Source organism: Brienomyrus brachyistius, unplaced genomic scaffold (assembly GCF_023856365.1).
Source record: "Brienomyrus brachyistius isolate T26 unplaced genomic scaffold, BBRACH_0.4 scaffold50, whole genome shotgun sequence".
Taxonomy (NCBI): Eukaryota; Metazoa; Chordata; class Actinopteri; order Osteoglossiformes; family Mormyridae; genus Brienomyrus; species Brienomyrus brachyistius.
The window spans coordinates 621,819-637,328 of record NW_026042325.1 but is presented as its reverse complement, the minus strand read 5'-3'; the positions used below and the strand labels follow the sequence as shown (position 1 = coordinate 637,328).

Here is a 15,510-nt window from a genome sequence, read left to right as displayed (position 1 = left end):
GTTGAATATTTGAAGCCACTGTATATGTGCATGAACTATTTGTATTCAACAGGTTCTCAAAGAATTATAAAGCTTAGCCACAGCTCTGAAAGAGCAGGTAAGTTATGGTGAAATGTGCCATGTTGTGTCGCTTTGTAGTGGCGGATGATTTTGGGGAGTTTGGAAATGCAGTGTTCTCTCTGCCTGTCTACTTAGAGATGCATGACCTGTGCTGCTTGCGATGTCCTGCCGTTTTAAACATGCTGCATGTTTATTATAGTGGACGACACCCCCACACCCAATCTGGTCATCAGTTACGCGACTGTTATGTCACATGGTTTAAAATGTGCATGGAAATGTCCAGAATCTGTGTTCTGATACACAGATCCCAGGGTTTCCTTGCATAACTTAGCCAAACACCAAAAGTGGAAGGCGGCTGGGTTTACAGGGTTCTCCCCAAAAATGGGTGAGAAGAGGCCGCTCTTACGGACAGCCCCTCCCTGCCGCAGCAGTCCAGCCTTCATTATTCTGATGCCGTCATTCACTAGCCATAGGTGTCAGCTCTATATCTGAAATGCTCCCCAGTGGAGAATCCAGTGAATCTGACTGTGAGCAAAATCAACGGCAAGCCCACCCATTACATCCACTACAGACTAAAATATACTGTTCAGTGGTCTTCATGCTAATGGCCTTATTCTAGGCACTGAAGCTATGAATGTGGATGATGAGCAAGTTAACAATCCAGGACGTCCATCTAACATTTTCTGATATAATGAATAACTTACATCTGCTTATACTGGTCAGGGTTCCAGGGGCTGGGACTGGTGGCCTGGAGTTTTTAATATTGCACGTTATTCATGCTAATTTATTAATTTTGGTACTTATCTATCATCCTAGGTCTTCCTCATCTATCCATCCATCCATCCAGTTTCAAATATAGGCTGCAGCAGTCTTATCTGTGGTTTCATCATTAATTTTAAAGCTCTTTTCCTGGCTGTCTCTGACCGGCTTCCATAGTGAAATGTGGGAGGGGTCTGACTGTAAATTAATGCCATATTTAGCTCAGGGTGGGGGGCGTGTTTGTGCCCCATGAAGCATAAGAAGAGCAACTGGTTGGTATCCTGTTAGCTGATGCCCCAGACAGGGGCCTGTTCTGACCAGGAACCTCCAGGCACTGATATAATCCAGGGCTGCTTCTCGTTCCCTGCTTGTTCCTCTCCTGTGGGTCTCTCTGCACTTCCTGGAGACGAGATGGCGGCATTGGTGGGCACTGTCCGTGCGGACCCAACTAAAATGGGCATCGGACGGGCCATCGCTGTGCTGACCTCCGGCGGGGACGCGCAGGGTAAGTAGAGGGGGGCCAAGCAGGTGTCAGTGGCCTGGGAGAGGGTGGCAGGCAGCTCACAGCTGGTATATTAGGCAGAGAAGCAGAGACCTGTGCGTATCCCTTAGACTGAGCAGCGGTTAGAATTCCCCTGAAATTACGATTGAGTTTGTTTTGAACGAGATTACATCATCATAGACTATTCCAACTGTAAGCGTCTTTAGCGAAGCAGTCATACCTGCAGTTCTATTTTAATGTTACTATTTTATGTAAAAATGATTAGTTTCCATATGAATCTTTACAATGATAACAGGACTTAACACACTGCTTAGCTCTGGCACTCATTAGTATGCAAACATTCTTTTAATTTCCAAGGCTTTTCCCTTAAAGTCAAAGACATTTCCTCCCTATCACTGCATTGCTCACATTTAGTTTGCTGCTCTGTCTGTGTGCTAGAGGGCCTCCTATGCATTCTGAAGCTGAAAACTATACAGAAGCTAAATGTGGTGTGGTGTGCTATGTGAGACAGTACAATTCCGTTGACCTTTCCTGGGACTTTATCCCCAGTTTATGACCTTTTGTAGTATCTAAACCATTTTAAACACTAGTCTCCTAAAGACTCACCATAACTCTATACATATCACAGGTATATAAATGTACACATTTTATTATCGTATCTGAAGGTTTAAGTTTGCATTTAATTTTGCTTCACATTCAGACAGTTCAACATGCACTAACACTGACTTTCTATCCCTCTTCTTCCTGCTGGGGATAATTTTAGAGGGGGTGACCTTTTTGTCATATGACTGCAGGCATTACCCAGCTCTACAGCCCCTCTCTGCTGAAATAGGAGAGGCCTGGGGGGGGGGGGGGTAGAGGCATGTCCCCGATCACTTGCCCTTTAACTTGGTCTGTTGAGACCCTTCTACTCAATTCTTGTTCTGTAGGAGATTTTCAACATGGTTTCTTTTTCAGCAGCCTGATCGTCATACATTGTCAATTTCTAACAGAAAACTCATAACCCACAACGAATAATATACATCCCATCTCTGCCCGAGAAACAGCTGTAATTCTCTCCAAACAACTAGTCTTCTATTTTGCACTTTTCATCTGCTGTTCCCTGTAAATAAGCAGAGGTTTGTGCTATAACAGTCATGTAGAACTGAAATTCGCAATAGAGGGTGGACACATCGTTTGCTTGCAAGTTGACTACAAACATAATGAGGGGAAGAGAAGTGGATCCATTCACTCTAAGGCCTATAAATATCCTCAGATAAATATGCCACAAAAATCACTTGTAGAATTAATATCTAGAATTAACATGACAAGAACTTCCCTCTGAGTAAAGTTCATCTAATCCAATTTAACGTAAAACATCACTTGCTCCATCATGCCAGACCTATTAGCAGAAATAAGGATAGAGTGAAATTTGTTGCACCTGCAGATGTTCCCTTGAATGATCATTGATGAATACATAAGCTAATCGGGGCCTTTTCTCTATTCATCCTCTGTCAACTCAAAATCCATATTAATATAGGTTCCCATTACACATAGACCTTTGCTCTGTTATTAAGTTGGTTCTGTTGGTGTTATAGTGAGACACTCTGGTTACAGTCAAGAAGGGTAGGAATTAGCACCTGTTTTGAACCAAGGGGGAAGCAGGAATGGGCTAACCCTGGTCTGCATGTTTCAGGCATGAATGCTGCTGTGAGGGCCACCGTCAGGGTCGGCATCTACACAGGTGCCAAAGTCTTTTTCATCCACGAGGTGAGTTCCGTGTGCCGTGGCTGTACCTGAGGGGTGTGTGCGTCCAGGCTGCCATGGCAACATCTGGCAGAACAATGAAGAATGTAGAGACCAAACGTTTGTACGTTCTGGTCATTTCTGACACCGCAGACTGGCTGACGTTGTCTCTCTGCGTAGGGTTACCAGGGGCTGGTGGATGGAGGAGACCATATCCGTCCAGCCACTTGGGAGAGTGTCTCCATGATGCTGCAGCTGGTGAGATTCCACCACCAGGCAGTATTGTTGGGGAACCTTGTAACTGATCCTCCCGTTCTTCTGATTAGAGAATCATTTGCAAACTCTGGTAATCAGTATCTGTTGACTTTAATTTGTGTTGAAGGAGAAGCGGGCATCTAGTTCCATCTGATTTAATGGAATATGCCGGAATTCTATTGCTGTTTGTACCACACGAGTTTCGTTTTTTTGATGGGAACTAAGGATAAATCACTGGAATGCAGATTAATTTTGACTTAAATTTAGGGCATTATAGAATTTCAAGCTGGAAATGAAGCATTAATGTTGGCAGCGGGTCCTGATTCTCCCTCTGCTACAGTAAACTATGTGTGACACATGACTTGATTTGTAACCCACATCATAGACCTCAGAAGCATGTATGTCATTCAAACTAAAATTCTATCACACTGTCTATAGCAACCCCCCCCAGACAAAAATGCCCCAGAGGGTAGTGTAGCATATAACTGCTTATCCCACTGCATCACTCAGTCAATCTGAGCCTCACTGTGACCTTCTAACTGATTCCTCACATGCTTACTTCATCCCCCGACCCACTGACATTTAACTTATAAGAGCAGTATAACCTTGTAGTTAAGCATACACTTCTACACTCGGGTAAACTGATTGGGAAACTATTGCAGTCTCTGATCAGCCACTAAATGTTTCCTTCGCTGTAATCAGATCTGCACCGAGGGTCGGGAGGAGCATGAGAGCTTGGCATGGGTGGGCAGGTCCAGACAGCAGGGAAGATGTCTGGTAACTCGGCAGAGTGTGTTTAGGGGTTTCTGTGTTTCAAACGCATCTGTTTGCTCATCCTGTTGGTCTCTGTCACTCTAATTGTTACTCTTTCCATGATTTAGGGGGGCACCATCATCGGCAGTGCCCGCTGTCAGGAATTTCGCACCATGGAAGGTCGTACAAAGGCTGCTTGCAACCTGGTGAAGCTGGGAATCACAAACCTGTGTGTGATCGGAGGCGATGGTAGCCTGACTGGAGCTAACCAGTTCCGCAGCGAATGGAGTGAGCTGCTAGCTGACCTTATCAAAGCCGGTAAGCTTCAGGGTTTTTAGTCCGCTTCAAACCATCAGCACCACCTCCAGTCCCCTTCATACCATCATCACCTCCTCCAGTCCGCTTCAAACCATCATCACCTCCTCCAGTCCCCTTCATGCCATCATCACCACCTCCTCCAGTCCACTTCATACCATCATCACCTCCTCCAGTCCCCTTCATGCCAACATCACCTCCTCCAGTCCCCTTCATGCCATCATCACCTCCTCCAGTCCGCTTCAAACCATCATCACCTCCTCCAGTCCGCTTCAAACCATCATCACCTCCTCCAGTCCGCTTCAAACCATCATCACCTCCTCCAGTCCGCTTCAAACCATCATCACCTCCTCCAGTCCCCTTCATACCATCATCACCTCCTCCACTCCCCTTCATACCATCATCACCTCCTCCACTCCCCTTCATACCATCATCACCTCCTCCAGTCCCCTTCATGCCATCATCACTTCCTCCAGAATTAAAACTCACCATCTTCAGCCAAGACCTACTCTAGATTCACCACTTCATCTCACTGCACTGGTTGGTGGCATTCAATAGTATTTAGAATGTCAATCCTAACCGACAATCACATGTAAATGACAAACACAATGGTAAATTCATTGCTTTTTGAACTGGTATATTATACCTTGCTCATTAATTCCTAGTTCAGTATGCCAGTACTCTCCCAGATTATTCTAGCACAAAATCTGAATGCTGTGAAATGCAGCACCATTAGACCATATGCTTACCATTGATCCCTCCTCCCATCCAGGTAGGATCACAGAAGCAGAGGCCAAGCAGTCCTCCCACCTCAACATTGTGGGCATGGTGGGCTCCATTGACAATGACTTCTGTGGCACTGATATGACTATTGGCACTGACTCCGCCCTGCACCGCATCATAGAGGTGGTGGATGCCATCACCACCACGGCCCAGAGGTGCTCATGTGCTTTTCCAAGAGTGGTTATTGTGTAGAAAGGCCATTTTTGCTTCTAACGCTCATTGTTGTCAAACTCTAAAAAGTCCAGAGCAGAACACCATTTTCATGTTCAATACACAGTAGTAGTAAAAGATGCAACTAGTCTATTTGATTTGAATCTGTGTGTGTCTGTGTCCTTTAATTTGAATCTGATGTCAACACTCTTCTGTTGTCCAGTCATCAGAGGACCTTCATCTTGGAAGTGATGGGAAGGCACTGTGGGTGAGTGTGTGAGGGCCTTTGCGTTTGCAGGCCAGCATGAGATGAGCCACATGCGTAGACAGCACCTCACTTCCCCATAGGTACCTGGCCCTGGTCACTGCCCTGGCCTGTGGAGCCGACTGGGTCTTCATCCCAGAGATGCCCCCAGAGGAGAACTGGGAGGACCATCTGTGCAGGAGACTGGCTGAGGTGAATGTCTAATGTCACATCTACCCGATCTGCCACTGCGCAGGGGGATTTCCTGTTCTGAAACAGCGCTGCTCTCCATAACCTCAGACTCGAGGCAGAGGCTCCCGACTGAATGTGATCATTGTGGCGGAGGGGGCCATCGACAGACAAGGCAAATCCATCACCTCCAACACAGTCAAGGACGTGAGTCCCCACAGAGACCATCTGTCTCTTTGTCACAGCCTTTACATTTTCCATATTCCAGTTTTCACACCAGGACATGAAAATGTGCTCCACGGAGAGCCCTCTGAAGAATGACACCACAGTCTTTACTAAAGACGGCATTTTTCCCACTTTTTCTCTCTTTACTTGTAGCTGGTGACACAGAGGCTGGGTTATGATACTCGTGCCACAATCCTTGGACACGTGCAGAGAGGCGGGACGCCATCTGCCTTTGACCGGATTCTGGTACCCTCACATCCGCTCTCTCTTCCAGTATCTCTGTCCGTCTACCGTTGAATTCTGACCCGACTAACTGTGACCCCCTTCAGATATGTACACCTGTTTAAACAGCCTCAGCATTAACGACAGCCTCTCTGCACCCCCCAGGGCAGCAGGATGGGGGTGGAGGCAGTAATGGCTCTCCTAGAGGCTACCCCAGACACGCCTGCATGTGTTGTCAGCCTGTCTGGAAACATGGCCATCAGGGTGCCGCTGATGGAGTGTGTGCAAGTGGTGAGGTGTCCGTCCGGGTCAATCACTGTCACAGATCTGACAGAGAGATGGGGGTCAGCAAGTGACAAAAATATAGAAACTTTATTTTGTGACTGGTAAACATGGGTGTGAATAAGAATGTGTTCAAAAGAAGCATGATTAAACCGTAGTTCGCCATTGTTCTCCCTCATTATCAGACAAAAGAAGTCACTAAAGCCATGGAAGAGAGGAGATTTGATGATGCTGTGAAACTCAGGGGCAAGTAGGTGTCCAGTTTTTCCTTTCATGTCAATGCTAGTGGGATACAGGTAGAGTGCATGGCTTAAGCTGGGTAAGTGGGACGACTAAGAGACCCTGTAGCCCAGACCTAAGTGTCTGACAAGCTGTGTAGTGCTGCCAGAGGCCAGTGATATATTTGGGCATTTGTCCATGCAGAGCTCAGTAGGTGAGAACCAACATTACTCAACTGGAAGCTAATGCAGTGCATACAAGTGGGGTTAACATGCTGTAAGGAAAAGCAGTAAAGATGCAGCAATGTTCTTGATTGATCATTTGAATGCAGACAGTATAACCACTTAACGATCATGGGGGAGTCAGGGAGAGAATGGGGGCTCCAGTCGGCATCACTAGGGTGATAAGGAAGTAATTGAATTAGTCATCAGAAGGTCTTCATCCTGTCCTGCCCTGTCCCCTGCCTTAGGCTCCTCACAGTCCAGGGGGTCACTATTTATGTGTAAATTCACTCACAACACCTACACACACGGTGTGTTCGATTATCTCTCAGAACTCGGAAATTCCGAGGTGAGTGACATCACGTCCGAGGATCTCCCGTTCGAGCTACGACATCCTGGAACAAACATGGCTGCCTCCATGATTGTTGCTTTATATCTTAGCAGATTTGGAGTGAGATTCTTCTTTCAGAGAAACATACAAACATGAAACACGAACTAGTCAAACCACATTAAAAGAGAAATAATTGAACACAGGAACAGTATTGTATTGGGGAGGGTCTTTTGGGGTATAAAGGGGGTGAAGAACTGCCCTTAATTTGTATTTGAGCTGCCTTTCAGTACCCGGTGTATGTGCACACTGTATTACATTATATTATTTTTACTGTTCAATAAACCACTGTTTTGCCAAAACTGCGGAGACTTTGCAAGTGGATCCCTTTGAGGAGATCTGTTTCTGAAAGAGACTGATGTGGATCCCTTTGAGGAGATCTGTTTCTGAAAGAGACTGATGTGGATCCCTTTGAGGAGATCTGTTTCTGAAAGAGACTGATGTGGATCCCAGATCCACCACGGCTCTCAAAGGGCGTCAAGCTGCCGTTTCTTTGCTTAAATTTCTCCATTTTTTTTAACTGTTGCAAAATCTGAAAAGTTCAATTCAGGTTCTAACTTTTTTGCGTTCCCCCCCCCCCCCCCCCCCCCCCCCCATCAAGGAGTTTTGAGAACAATTGGAATACATACAGGCTATTGGCTCATGTGCACCCCCCAGAGGCCAAGGTGAGGAACTACATATCTTGTTTCAAATTCAGAAGTACTTGGTTCTGAACGTTAATATGAATTCACCATTCTGACTATTCTGCGTATTATACTTAGTAGTAGTAGTAGTAGTAGTAGTAGTAGTAGTTAATAGCGTAGCGGTCCAGAAATGGAGACCCCCCCCCCCCCCCACCAACCCGCTGCCACCTCGCAGGTGCAGCCTGTTGAGCTATAATTACAATACCAATGTTGCAAAGCTCATTTTTCATTTCACAATTAACACTATAATACACGGAAATCAAGAAATTATTACTGTATTTAAAGTTAGGGCAAGCTGTATATTTGAAAAATATTACACATCAATTTTTTTTGTCTTCTATCTGCATTTGTCGGGTGACTTTTTTGTCCAACCATGATCAAGTGATCATACCTGATGCAAAAGCTTGGTTAGTTTCATTAGTTCAAGGCGGATAATAACCTGAGATTGCAGAGCATCTGTGCCCATCCAGGTGAGCAGTGTGTGAACAGTCCGGTTACCCAGCGGAGCGCAGAGACAGCGACCCCACGACAGACAAAGGGCACACAGCTTGCTGTGTTTCAGAAAACTTCAAATATGCAAGCATATCAGGGACAGGGATTGTACAGCCCCGACAATAATATTAGTGGCACTCGGAAACCCAGAATTATAATATAATTATAATAATGCACCCCCTTCCAAAAACATGAGGAATGGACGGAATCATGACTCAGAAATCAAGGTCTGAACAGAACCGTGGATTTGGACAATTGCTAGTAGAAGTATCTACAGACAGGCCCCTGAGTATGTGGAGATGATTACAATCCACACCTTTCTCCACCTCAGAGTAATATCAACATTGCCATCTTGAACATCGGTGCCCCGTGTGCTGGGATGAATGCTGCAGTTCGTGCAGCCGTCAGGATTGGCATCACCCAAGGGCACCATATGCTGGCAGTGCATGACGGATTTGAGGGGCTGGCTCATGGACTGGTAATGACCTCTGACCTCCACAGAAAATTAGTCAACTTCTCTGGCTAAGGTTTTGGGGTTTTTTTCTTTTTGCTTTTATTCGTTTTTGCAAACCATGAAGATCGTGTTTTAAATGACTCACGGTTTGCTCACCTACTCTAACTCGCCACCCCAGATTGAACCCATCACGTGGTCTGATGTTGGTGGTTGGACTGGGAAGGGTGGATCCCAGCTGGGCACCAAGAGGTAAAGTGTGCTGAGTGTAATATTATGTGCGCTGCCTGTAGGGGCCAATGAGGGGAACCTCCTGTTTGAAAATAGCATGACCATCTTGCTGAGTAATGACGACAGATAAGACGCCCTTTCATACAAAAGAGAACTTCTGCATTAAATTAACCTCAAGTTTGCATGAAAAAATGGCCACTTTGCAGAAAACTGTAGTTAAACAGCAAACAATAATAATATTGGGAATGAAACACTTTTTCACACTTTGCGATTATGGTCTTGGTCCTTCTCTCTCTGGAAAGGACACTTCCATCAAGTATCATTGAGGAGATCAGCCTCAACATTGCCAAGTTTAACATCCATGGTCTGGTCATTATTGGGGGTTTTGAGGTAAGGAGAACAAGGTCAGCAAGATCTTTCCTGGCAAGATCTGCAAGTTTAATAAAGAGAAACTCACATGCAGTTTAGTACAGAGGCTTCCAGCATCTCACATACAGTACAGCTTTTATTAATTATTGCTCCTATGATGAAGAATTAATTAATGATGTAATGCATGTATAATTAACTGGAAAGAGATAATAGACTATAAGTATCTGAGGTGTATTGGGCCTTATTGTGACTTTGTAGCCTCTGTTGGATCTCCCAGGCTTTTGTGGGAGGCCTGGAGCTCGTGACGGCGAGGGAGAAGTATGAGGAGCTGTGCATCCCTCTGGTGGTGATCCCTGCCACCGTGTCCAACAATGTGCCCGGCTCAGACTTCAGCATCGGTGCCGATACGGCCCTGAACACCATCACCACGGTAGGACCGGCAGGCGGCCTCACACATACAGTGCGGACACAGAGCTCACTAGTCTTCACACACACACATTTGACGTCTGGGCTCTGGGTCACGGTGTCCCCCACCCTTTGTGACTACCACAATAACCATCCCCCATTATTCCTCAACCTATACCATATACACCAAGCTTGGGGGGTGTACTTGTATGTAAGGACTCTGAGCCCATCATTGGAAGGTTAGAATATGGGATCGTTTTTAAAAAATCGTAAAATAAAAACTCGTGTCTCGTCTTGTGATTTCGTTGTTGGGCCTTAGAACGGGGACCTTTAACTCCAGCTGCTCTCAGGGTGCTGGGTGGCCCTGCGCTCTAATGGACAGAGCACTGTACGGGTATAGGACAGCACTGTACGGGTATAGGAAAGCACTGTACGGGTATAGGAAAGCACTGTACGGGTATAGGAAAGCACTGTACGGGTATAGGAAAGCAATGTACGGATATAGGAAAGCACTGTACGGGTATAGGACAGCACTGTATGGGTATAGGACAGCACTGTACGGGTATAGGAAAGCACTGTACGGGTATAGGAAAGCACTGTACGGGTATAGGAAAGCACTGTACGGGTATAGGAAAGCACTGTATGGGTATAGGTGAGGCTGAAGTATGGTGGCGTCACCTTGGTGTGTCGGTAAGAACAATTCTGGAGTCACAATGCCGTTTACAAGCTTACATTAAAGATTTGACAGGCACAGTAATGCACAGTGTTCAAGCTCAGGCTTAACCAACCTGAAAAATATAGATGCAATGTTGTGGTCTAAAGAAAGGAAATAAATTATTAGTTTGTATCACATCCAATTGTAATGCAATTAATGTGTGACATTATGTCTCTAATAGAACCATTTTAGTCATGTTTACATAATAAAGCAAGTTGGTCGCCATCATATTTAATGCTGTTATCTGTAGATAACAAGATAACGACATAATTATCTCATAACAAAGCTTGCTTTCTCAAGATGACAAGATAATCATCCTTCGTTTGAGATGACAAATGTTGTTTTCTTGAAATAACAAAATAGTTTTCTCTGGATAATTGCAACGATAAACGTGTTGTGTCACCATGGGCCAGTCATCCCGTTCGTAGCGCTGCTTGTGTAAGTACTTTAGCTGTGTTGTGTAATGTGTGCATCCTTTTATTTGACTTTAAAATTAAGTGTTGTACCCGTGTAATATTTTACCGTGAAGTACAGGTCATGTCCTGTCTCTAAGTTGCACCTTGGTCATGGGAAATGCTGCAATATGTGTAGACGATGTGATAAAAATGCTGAAATATGTGTAGACGATATGATAAAAATGCTGAAATATGAGATAAACACCCACACTGAAATCTACACACATTGTCTGAGTCTTTCGGGGTTATTCTACTGCTCGATATGTGCTGTGCTGAACAATGTACCACCTACACAATGGCAGACATACAGATCAACCTTAAGTATCAGTAATAACTGAACTGTGCATAACAAGTCCTTTTAAAACACGTAGCTTATGCTGTCATGAGCTTTATCTCGAGATAAACAATCTCATTCTCATCTGCAATCTAATAAATAATAGCAAGCATGGCCGTTCTTGGCTTCCGTACTGTGGACCGAAGTGTCTGCTATATAAAAAATGTAAGATGGATGGATGATATTACTATTTTTTTTTTATGGTGGAGTTGGCCACCTTTCACTACAGCTTTATATAACTTGCATATTACAAATGAAAATCCTTCAATCCTCTGTCTTGCAGACATGTGACAGGATCAAGCAGTCGGCCGCCGGTACGAAAAGGCGCGTGTTCATCATCGAGACGATGGGGGGTTACTGCGGTTACCTGGCCACCATGGCCGGCCTGGCCTCTGGTGCTGACGCTGCCTACATCTACGAGGAACGCTTCAACATCCGTGACCTTGAGGTGAAAGACACAAGCGGGAAGCACTGATCTGCCCTGCGCAGCGTGCGGCTCACACCTTCTCCTCTCCGACAGGTGAACGTGGAGCATCTGGTGGAGAAAATGAAAACGACCGTGAAGAGAGGCCTGATTCTCAGGTGTGCATCCTTACTGTGGCGCTGTGGGTCTGCGTCATGCAGAAGATGCTGAAGTGGGAAAAATTATCTTAATCAGGAGAAGAACGAGAGTAGGTAGCTATCAAGATCAGGATGGTCCTCTTAGGCCGAAATTCGATACATTTTATTTTTATATAGCGCCTTTCACAACAGGCATTTTACAAGGGTGTGTGGCAATCCAATAACACATCATTTATACGGTCAGAAAGAGAAAAGACCAGGAGTCAACAGAGCCGAGGAACCAAAAGCTCCCAAACAGCGATAAATAACCACCTGAGCTGCCATCCAGTCATGTGGGGAATGCAGCAGAGCACATGGGCGTTCAGAACATACATAGACACATTAATGGACAAGCACAGGAGACCAAAAGGACACATGCAGCAGTACCAGCAGCCGCAGTCATGAAATGTAGGGAAGCGTCTGCGGAGTAAATGGGCGTAAATGTAAAGGAAAGGTGGGGTTAGATGCTCATCGCTGAAGTGCACTTTGTGTTCATCTGTCCCCCTCTGCCATCTTCCCAGGAACGAAAGGTGCAATGAAAACTACACCACTGACTTCATCTTTAACCTGTATTCCGAGGAAGGAAAGGGAGTCTTTGACTGCCGGAAGAACGTCCTGGGACACATGCAGCAGGTCACTTAGGACAGACAAATAGACTAAACTCAACTAAATTAAACTAATCTTTCAGATTCACATAATCATATTAGTACATAATATTAATCCATCTACCTATCTTACAACCCCTAATCCTTGTCAAGGTTGCAGGACAGTAGATAATATTTCTTTTTCCCTGTAATGATGCAATGCTAATTTGAATTTAGTTTGAACATGAACAATTAATGAAATATTGATTAATCAAAGTTCAATTGTGATCTATTGTTGCCACAATCTTGACCAAAAAAAGTGGTTAGAGGATGGATGGATGGATGGAAATCTGTTATTTTATTTATCATAACAAATCAAATAACTGATTGTAATGCCTAATGGTTTTCTGATGCATCAGCCAATCACTGCAATGCTGAAGCATATTCAATTCATAGCACTTTGATTTGTGCAGTTAGTGTGTTCATTAGCGCAGCTACGGTTAATTAAAGGTGCGGTTAAAAGCCAGCACAGACCATTCACCGGCCTGAAGGAGGAAGCTGAGATACTCCCACTTATCCAGCTAACATTTATATATGACATTCTTACACATGAAACATCCTCTGTGTTTCTGGAATGACGTAAATAAGTACAGATCTTATGTAATGATGCTTAATTATGTATTTCAAAATTAAGCAATTGAAATGTGTCGTCTCTCCCATCGTTTAGGGTGGTACCCCCACCCCCTTTGACAGGAATTTTGGCACCAAAATGGGAGCGAAGGCTGTCCTCTGGCTGACAGAGAAGCTGAAAGAATGTTACAGACATGGTATGTGGGGATAAATGACAGAGAACATTATCTTACCCTGTATGACCATCAACATGGTCCATCTCAAAGACTGTGGTTTCAAAGAATTAAGATTCACCGTAGTGCAATGTGCTGACGCAAAGGGAGAATGTCTGGAAGTTCTTAACGGAAACTCCAGAAAGTTCCATAAATGATGAATCTCCATTTAGTACTTGTGAGGTTCTACAACTGAGATTGTAAGCTTTGGTCCTGGCATTTGCTGTGATCATTGTGTTCTTTTCATTGTGCCCTCTCATGTCTTTCTCGTGTTCATTCTTTCCAAGGTCGTATCTTTGCCAACACACCACAGTCGGCATGCGTGCTGGGCATGCGGAAAAGGGCCCTGGTATTCCAGCCTCTCGCAGAGCTGAAGGAGCAGACAGACTTTGAGTGAGTTCTCATGCTAAAAGTCTAATCTTCCTCCCTGGTCCACAATACTTTTGCACGACAGTGTAGCTCACTTTGCAGAAAAATCATCCCTGCTAACTTCTGGATGAATGGTAAATCTCAGAGTGCCATACTTCTAATTTTCCCAGGAGTCCGGAGCATAATGTTTAACATTATTGTTAAGGACCTTACATAACTGAATGATACGAAAGCGTCAGAAGGTCCTTACATGCCTGCCTGGTGGGGGGGGGGGGGGATCAATTCTCACAATAATAAAAGTATGGAGGTGGAGCAACAGGAGTTTATCGGGAGAAATGATAAACCAGGCGTACAACGGGAGGACAGGTGGAAAATCAGAAGAAACACAGAATGCAGGAATGTTGGCAGTTATGGTCCTAAAGGTTGGATGAATTTCTGGCTGAGAAGAATGACCTGTGATTATCATTCATCAGGCTTTACCTTCTCTAACCCCCCACCCCATAGACACCGCATCCCGAAGACAGAGTGGTGGCTGAAGCTGAGGCCCATTCTGAAGATCTTAGCCAAGTACAAAATCAACCTGGATACCTCTGAAAAAGCTGCCATGGAGCATGTGATCAAAAAGAGGGGGCTTGTGTAACGGGCAACCTGGAGCAACGCAGAGCCGTGGATGGAGCCAAACCTGTAATGTTCAGCGGTTACAAGTTACTACCTTTCGGCAGATGTCAATAGTATCATCATTTAGTTGTTAAGTTACTAAACTTGTCTCAGGTCTTAGTGATATTAAGCCTCATTCATATGTCACTTGTCCAAATGCTGTGATGCTTCACAGCCAATCTGCACAGTCTGCACAAAAATCTTGGGCATGCCGTCTGCTCATATGCAAGGAATTGATAGCGCATGACTTGGTGTTTCCAGTAGGTGGCAGCACTGAGTTTCTCAGAGCAGTGGTCAATGAAGACCAAGTAAAAGGAGAATAATTGTACTTATGGATGCGTTCCATGAGCTGCTGTGTGAAGTGGTGTGGAGGTACTTGCATATAGGTATGTAATAAATAATTATTCATCATTAAAGGTCAATATAAGCTTCATTCTACCCAAGAATAGCTGCCCTCTGCTGGTGCAGTGGACACATGCGCTAACCACAACCATCTGTGTACATATGCAAATGTCTACAATGACCATAAAGACCACAGTGGTATCCGGTCAAGTTTAATATGAATTAGGCTCCAATGTTAAGGCCTTCCCAACAGGAAACACCTGTAAATTCAGTCTAATGTCCTTCCATACCAAGGTATGAGAGCCAGAACTCATATCATGTATAAAATGTAAGACATTTCTGTTTAGCCTCAAATGTCAGAAATCCAATAGGCTGAGTCTGCTTTCTTCCTTAGTCTCGTATACATTTTAACGTCTTTCTGAGATACTCTCCTGCCCTCTCCTTCCCTGCTTCATTTGTGTTGATCCAACCATCTTCTTCAAATATTTGTAATTTTGTAATTCCTATCTGTGTAAGAGACTCAGAAGAGCCATTAAATCCAGATGTGACCACTCTGCTTACATTGACACGATTAAAGACTAGTAGACGATGAGCATCTCTGCCATTTTGTACAAAACAAAGATAGATGTATTATCATTATTGTTGTTTTTTTTTTTTTTTTTTGATTGTTTCTTTGCTTATCTAAACCC

At 44.5% G+C, this 15,510-nt stretch overlaps 1 protein-coding gene across 1 annotated transcript; it reads left to right on the top strand.

The window, feature by feature from the left end:
* The first annotated feature begins 1,089 nt into the window (after positions 1-1,089).
* On the top strand, positions 1,090-15,413 carry pfkmb (phosphofructokinase, muscle b). The gene is made up of 22 exons (XM_049000284.1): positions 1,090-1,324; positions 2,997-3,070; positions 3,227-3,304; positions 4,183-4,372; positions 5,142-5,307; positions 5,526-5,570; positions 5,651-5,759; positions 5,847-5,942; positions 6,114-6,206; positions 6,348-6,473; positions 6,650-6,714; positions 7,894-7,957; positions 8,799-8,945; positions 9,100-9,170; positions 9,452-9,539; positions 9,796-9,948; positions 11,711-11,875; positions 11,948-12,009; positions 12,549-12,660; positions 13,339-13,438; positions 13,741-13,846; positions 14,327-15,413. The coding sequence occupies exons 1-22, from the start codon at positions 1,111-1,113 to the stop codon at positions 14,460-14,462; spliced, it is 2,460 nt and encodes an 819-aa protein (XP_048856241.1). The 5' UTR covers positions 1,090-1,110; the 3' UTR covers positions 14,463-15,413.
* The last annotated feature ends 97 nt before the right edge of the window (positions 15,414-15,510 follow it).